General features: G+C 39.3%; 1 protein-coding gene across 1 annotated transcript in view; it reads right to left on the bottom strand.

The window, feature by feature from the left end:
* Positions 1-5,057, bottom strand: part of ZNF536 (zinc finger protein 536) — a 187,941-nt gene extending 182,884 nt beyond the window's left edge. Inside the window, exon 1 of the mRNA XM_086469509.1 lies at positions 2,888-5,057. Within this exon, the coding sequence (XP_086325635.1) occupies positions 2,888-5,057 (2,170 nt within the window). The remainder of the gene's footprint in view (positions 1-2,887) is intronic.
* Positions 5,058-6,823: the final 1,766 nt, after the last annotated feature.

Below are 6,823 nucleotides of genomic sequence, written 5' to 3'. Positions count from 1 at the left end.
TTCAAACATTCTTTTACTCACATAACAAACAGCTGCATACCACATTAGCCCAGCCAGTGACAGTCACACATCTCTGCAATAACTGTTTGATTGCAAACTTGACCCTTTCTTCTTCTCAGCCTGAGCTAGACATTTTTAAACAGGCACTCCATTCCCAATCCTCCTTTGCAAAGAATTACATCAGATAACAAAGACTTCTCTGCCACTCATTGTAAGCCTTCTTCTGGAGATCTGTTCTAAGAGGCACTGTGTAAAAAGGTTTTTATGATGAATTCAGAACTACTATCATGTTAAGAGCACCAATTTATAAAGAAGAATTCATTGGTTAAGATCTGAAAAAATAGTTTCTCAGGCCCTACTGACCCAGTTTTCAACAAAAAAGAATCAAGTGATGCAAATTAAGTTTTGAGACATTGTTACGCAGTCTGAGAAATTTGTAAAACTGTGTTTTGCGGTAATTTCTCAGTAGAAGATTCAATGACTACTTAATTCTCCTCTACGCAAAAAATCTGACTTATTTATATTCTACAGGTTTATTTTTTCACAGGTACTGATAAAATGCACACTTCATAATAATGAAAAGTTCCAACAGCAACATAGCAATAAAATTTAATTTTAAAGTACAAGAATACTTAGATTATTTTTTTTTTCTGGTAAAATGCAATACTCTGTTCCTTTCATCTGATTAAGAAGTTATAAAAATCTGCACATTTTCCACGATAGGATGTATGACACAGAGCCTTCCTAGATTTACCGACAACAGACTAAAGGAGACAATCAGATATTAATATAAAAGGTCTGGTTTTCTGCAGTACAAATGAACATGCACATATTTTGCTTTCAGTTTTATATGCTTCAATACAAATACCTCAGGTGTGAAAACAAATGTTTTAAATAAATTGTAGTTTGAGTTAAAAATAATTTTAAATTCGCGGCCAGAGAGAGAACACCACTTTGGTGTTATCTTTTGCTTCTGAAGATAGGAAAAACTTCCCACAACAATACATTTAACGAACCAGAACACTTGGAATTAAAGTTTTCAGGGCACTCAAAACACATCAACTTTCACATGCATTGTTTTGAATACTCTTCAATCTCTATCAGTTCAACCTCACTCAGAAGACTCTGCGGCCCTTTTTTCCCAAACTTTTCCAGACAGCCCTGGGAGGCTTCGGACAGAGTTTAAGCAATTTCAGCATCTTTTATTTCCGATCGCTCTACAGCAAAACAAAAGCAACGCTTTCTATATTAAAGAGGAGTGTTTCCCTTCCCCCCTGCCAATGTGTAGGATTTTTAAAAGTGAAAGTTAGAAAAATAATCTTCTTCATCCTGACATATTTTCAATCCTCTTAAAACAATCTCAACAACTATATATAGTATGAAATTAGCTCTCGCCTGTTACCCTTGTTCCTACATAGAATTTTCTAATGTGTCTCACCAGTAATAAATTGTAAACGAGGCTATGACTCCAAGAGTAGACAGTGTGTTTCATGGGTATTTAAACAACAGCATTAAGTACTATAGGAATCTGTGGAATGTGGAGTGCAGATTTATGTGTCTTAACAATTTCTTTACTGGTTTGTAATAAGCCAGCAAACTAACACTTTATTTTTATATTAATTTGGCCTCAGAAGTAGAGTATACTGGAGCATGACAAGAACAACAAAAATAAACTGGCATATACTTAATAACTGTAACAGTGAATTGCCTCCAATACTAAAATATTTATCGAAACTGAGGGGGGAAAAAAAAACATAAAAAGAATTACCCTCAACAGCCTGCTACCAGCTCTTTAACAGTGGGCAATGTAATGCCTTAAGGTACCTCAAACTGTCTTTCATTTTCTAGACTTAATGGCTGATTGCAGAAATCAATGTTGCCATTAGTAACAGAGTATTTGTTATGGCATGATTTCCTCTGTTGTTAGGCTTGCAGAATGATTACAGTATTAGTGAGGTGCTTTCTTTATAAAGGGCTGAAGATATAACTTTCAATTTACTATCCATTAGTAAGTGACTTTGGAAACATACATGAGGCCAGAAATCTTACCTGTTATTACTTGGAGATTTTATTTCAGCAAACATAGGCTAGTAACTTTAAAAATTGTACCAGGAAGCTGAATATTTTAGAGACACCTCCAATGAAATATTATCTGCTTTGCTTTTTTATACACAGCAAGTTAACATGACATAGAACGCAATTAAAATGTTTCAGTCCAATTTCTATTTTTCTTGTACTTTCAAATAGATGTGAATTAAGCAGAAGTTTTCATACATGTTAAAATGTGCACATAAATTAAAAGTGTCAAAAAGTTAGTAGTTTGTATTTCTGAATCTCTTTTTAATCAGTCCTGTGGCCAGGCACAAGTACATATCTCAGCTAAGTGATTGATATGGTTGTGGGAATAAGGGCAATCAGAGAGGTTAGCCAACACACTGTTTATTAATTGTATTTCTTTGAATTATAGCTCAAAGAAGGCATCTTTCCTCACCCTTTTACATGGAGGACATGGAAAGATCTGCAGGAGAGACACCATGAACAGAAGAGGAGTTAAAAAACACCTTCCAAAACCTGGAGGGAGAGGCCCTGGAAGCAACATTGCCATTGGTGACTGTACAGACCCTGCACACTGCTGCCGGTGGGGTGGCAGAGGTGACAGCTGAAAGGCTAGAAAACCTGCCCTTGGAGGGGAGAAAAGGGTGAGCCGAGAATTAACCTCGAAGGCATTGCGGGAACCCAAACACAGATGTTCTGGCATGTAACACCACGTCCCTGTGGACTGCTAGGAAACGACCTAACAAGAGAATGCATAAACTACTTTGCTGCTGTGATTTCAAATATAGCTACAAAGCTTTCAGTGCAGAGAGGGAAGGAGAAGTTATCATACCTGAAGAGGAGGGTGAGGAAGGATGTGGGCTGTCCTCCTGGGCACTCCCCGTCTGTGAGAGACCCCCACCTACTCCACTTTCTTCGGTAACGTTAGAGGACCCTGGTGTTGTCGACCTGCTGACAGACTGAGACTCCTGATCACTTCCAGACCCACGTCGCTCATCAAGACTACCTTGAATTATTTCATCTTCTCCTTTCCTGTCCCTTTTGTGGACCCTGGAGTGAACAACCACTTGGTGGTATGTTCTAAAAACCCTTCCACAGTCTGGGCATTCAGTTGGCTTTTCTTTTACGTTTCCATGACTTTGTAAGTTGTAATCGAGTCCCTGGTTCATACCATGTGACAAAAAATCTCTACTGCCTTCTAAAGGGTCTAGTTTGTTTGGCAAGTCTCTCTGATTGCCCATTTTAGTGCTGTGAACCAAATCAGCAGGCATTTTCTGCTTAGAGCCATCTGCTCCTACTAACACATACTCCCGCTTCTCCTTATCAAACATAACTCCAGCAGTTGCCAAAGTGTCTTCATGGCTGCGCTGTATCTGCTGCTCTTTAGACAAAAAGCCATGTTCCATGGCCATTCCCCTTGCCATAAGCTGCCAGGCCTGATAGCTGTTTACTGGATCCATCTCTGCCGCTTTGGCGGCAGCTTGTAACCTTTCTATGCAGCTGGATTTCAGAGGAGGCACCAGATTGAGACAGCCCAATAAAGAATGTTTATCCCCTTCAGCAATACTGTGGCCAATGCCAGAAATGGGTGAAAGGAGCTTTCCCAAGACTTCTTTCTCTTTCATGGGCATATCTCCTTTGTTATAGATTTGATTTTGTTCACTTAAACTTGCTTTGTCAGGAGGAAGAAACCCACTCTGCAAACATGACAGGTATCTTGAATATAAGTTTGCATGAGCTTCCTGGGACATGCTGCTGATGGAAACAGGTACTTCAGGATCATTAGGAGATTTGTTCTTTACAGATAATTTATTCAGGTGAACTTTCATGTGATTTTTAAGAAACCAAGGCTCTTTGAATCGCCTCCCACAGATCTGACAGCAGTGTTCAAAGGAATCCTTGTGCTTTCTCATATGGCCTTTTAGGAACCAGGCTTGGCTAAACACTTGGCCACACACCTCGCAACGAAACTCATTGGTGGATTGCTCCCCGTTCCCGTTGGAGCCCTGGCCCTGTGCTGACTCTGCAGTTATGTGAGCCTTCTCCACGTGGCTAATCAGCTCTTCCTCCTGTGAGGCGGCAAAGTCACACAGGGTGCACTTGTAAGGCTTGTGCAGGATCCTTATGTGCCTGTCCAGCTCTTCTCGCTTCTTAAACTTGCCTTTGCAAAACGTGCATCTGAACCCAGCTGTCTGAGCGACAACTTCTTCCTGGACACTGACTGGCTTTGGAGAGGGAACAGGGTTTGAAATATCAGGTGTGCTGTGATTAGCTGGCACAGACAAGTTACAGTTTGCGAGAGGCATTGGCTGGGTGTGCTGCTGTGCTTTCACATCAGGTCGTGGCTGCAAGAGGCTGCTCTTCATCTGTTTGTCCCGAAGAATTGCTCTCTCCTCCAGCTCATGTAAAAGTCTATTTTCTTCTCGGACTCTTCCACGACCTTTGCCAAGGTTTCCAAGCTTATGAGTACGTAGGTGTATCTTCAGGTTGCCTTTCTGAGCTGCTCTGTGGTCACAGTATGGACACTTAAATGGTTTCTCTCCAGTATGAGTTCGCATGTGTAGTGACAGGATGCTGTTAAATCGAAAGCGTTTCCCACAGAGGGGACATGGGTACTTTCTGTTTTTCCTGGCATCATCCTCTATATCACTCATCTGAGACATAATCCCTAGGTTTTGTCCATTTAAGAATTGCTGCAAGTCCACGCGCCCATTCAAACTGGTATCAACCTCTCTATTGAGCTGGTTTGCCAATAGCGCCATCTGACTGCTGATGGGCTGGTTTGCTATGGACAGGTGGCTTTTATCTTCTAGCGGCGCTGATGCCTTCTCCTCTGGATTCTGCCTGTTCTGGAGCTCTGGGAAGGCATGGCTGAGCTGGGAAGTGATCTGGTGCAGCTTCTGGCTCATTGAATACTGCCCATTGAGTATGGTGCTGTTCAGATGGGCATCAGCTTCTGGCACAGCTGAAGAAACACCAAGGCACAAACTAGCTTCCTCCATCTCTGAAAATCAGAAGATATTTTAGATTCAGACTGTGAAAGAGTTACAAGCATTGAATCACTGACGTACAATTTGCATTTTATGTTTTACCTACTCATAATAATGCAAAGGAATTAGTGTAAAAACAATAAAAAGTGTATTAAATGCCAACTGTGCTACACAATTTTGATTATACACATGCTTTCATCATTCTGCATGTTTACCAATAACCATTAATTACTATTTTAAAACATGCTACAATTTCAAAATCTAATTATTACGGAAGAGGCAAGGGCTTTTACCACCTCCCTTGTCTTCCTTCTTGTGAAATTGCACGTTTACATTCCTAAATCTATAGAAGAAGAAATGTTATGCATCTCTCCCATTTCCATGAAAAAGCCAGCAAAAAAACCCCAAAATAGATATCCATTGGTAACTTTCAGTTCCATCAACCATATTCAATATATTACACATTCTACAATGAGAAAGATGGTTTTATGATTTGACAAAAAAACGATGGTATGATATTTACTGGTGTACAATAAAACAAGATAATGTTTTGGGAAAAAATAAAGTAAAGGACAAGCTTTAGAACAATAAAAGGGATTTTGCTTTAGTCAACAAAAAGTGCAGTAATATCTCATTAAGCTGATTAGTATGCTGCTTAGAAACAGTACTAGGTGCTGTAACACATGATTATAATCATAAAAATCCTTCAGTGTTTGCAAGTTAAGCATTAACGAGGTATATTAAATTTTAAGGAGACTGCGACTAGCAGCTTTGTAAACCTCTGAGATTAAGATTTAACCCTTCTGGTACAAAACATTGTTATTTTGTCATTTTGAAACCAAGCCCATCAAAAGGCACACAAATTATCTCCTGCCAAGTCTTTTAATTCATCATTGAGAATCTTCAGATTTCAGTTCTTAGGAAAACCTGCCAGATTATAGAAGGAATATCTCTGTCCTTCGATGGTTAAGACATGTGATTTAAGGCACTCTGATTTGTTTTAAAGAGCTCTCTTATGGAACTAGACAAAACCAATTAAAATCTGGGGAAGGTGTTGTGGAAAGCCTCAACAAGTTTAAGAATTTTAATAACTTTCCTAATACACAGTAATGACTACAAATTGTACCTACACTATGTATATTGCAGAAAATTAGAATTCAAAGCTGTTTGTTAAACACAAGTGCTCTGTTCTGGTGTGCATAATTGTCCACAGTAATCTTCTATCCTTTCCACTTCTCTACTCTATACAAAAATAATGTGTCCATAAAATTCTATTTAAAATATAAAGTTTACATTAATAACTCTCAAACTATATGATGCTATAAGGTTATATTAGAACATAATTAAGATCTGTGTTTTTCAGTGGAGTGATTTGACACTTTATTCACTAACAAAATTTCTGAACTCTATACATTACTGAATAATTAATTTGGTCAACTTTCTGTTTGGCTTTAGCCAAAAGCATTTACTGGCTATGCCTTCTACAAAGGCTACAGGCACACTCCAGGTGGACACCATTCCTCACACGGCTTCATAGTGGCCACTTGCTAGACAACTTGAGGTACAAATCTGGCACACTTAAAATGCATGTAATTGTGCTCATGGGAGTAGTCCAGCAGACTTCAAAGGGTGAGTCTTGAAAGCAAAGTTCCACACATGCTTAAGTATTTGCAGGACCAAGGCCTAAAAGAGAAAGCATGGGTGGTCTCCAAGAAGAGACCTGTTTGGTCCTCAATAGGATGACTGAGGTTGTGATACAATGCAGATCTTGTAAGAAG

The sequence above is a fragment of the Leptosomus discolor genome, chromosome 8 (assembly GCF_034619465.1).
Source record: "Leptosomus discolor isolate bLepDis1 chromosome 8, bLepDis1.hap2, whole genome shotgun sequence".
In the NCBI taxonomy this organism is placed as follows: Eukaryota; Metazoa; Chordata; class Aves; order Leptosomiformes; family Leptosomidae; genus Leptosomus; species Leptosomus discolor.
This window is presented reverse-complemented; position numbering and strand designations above follow the sequence as displayed.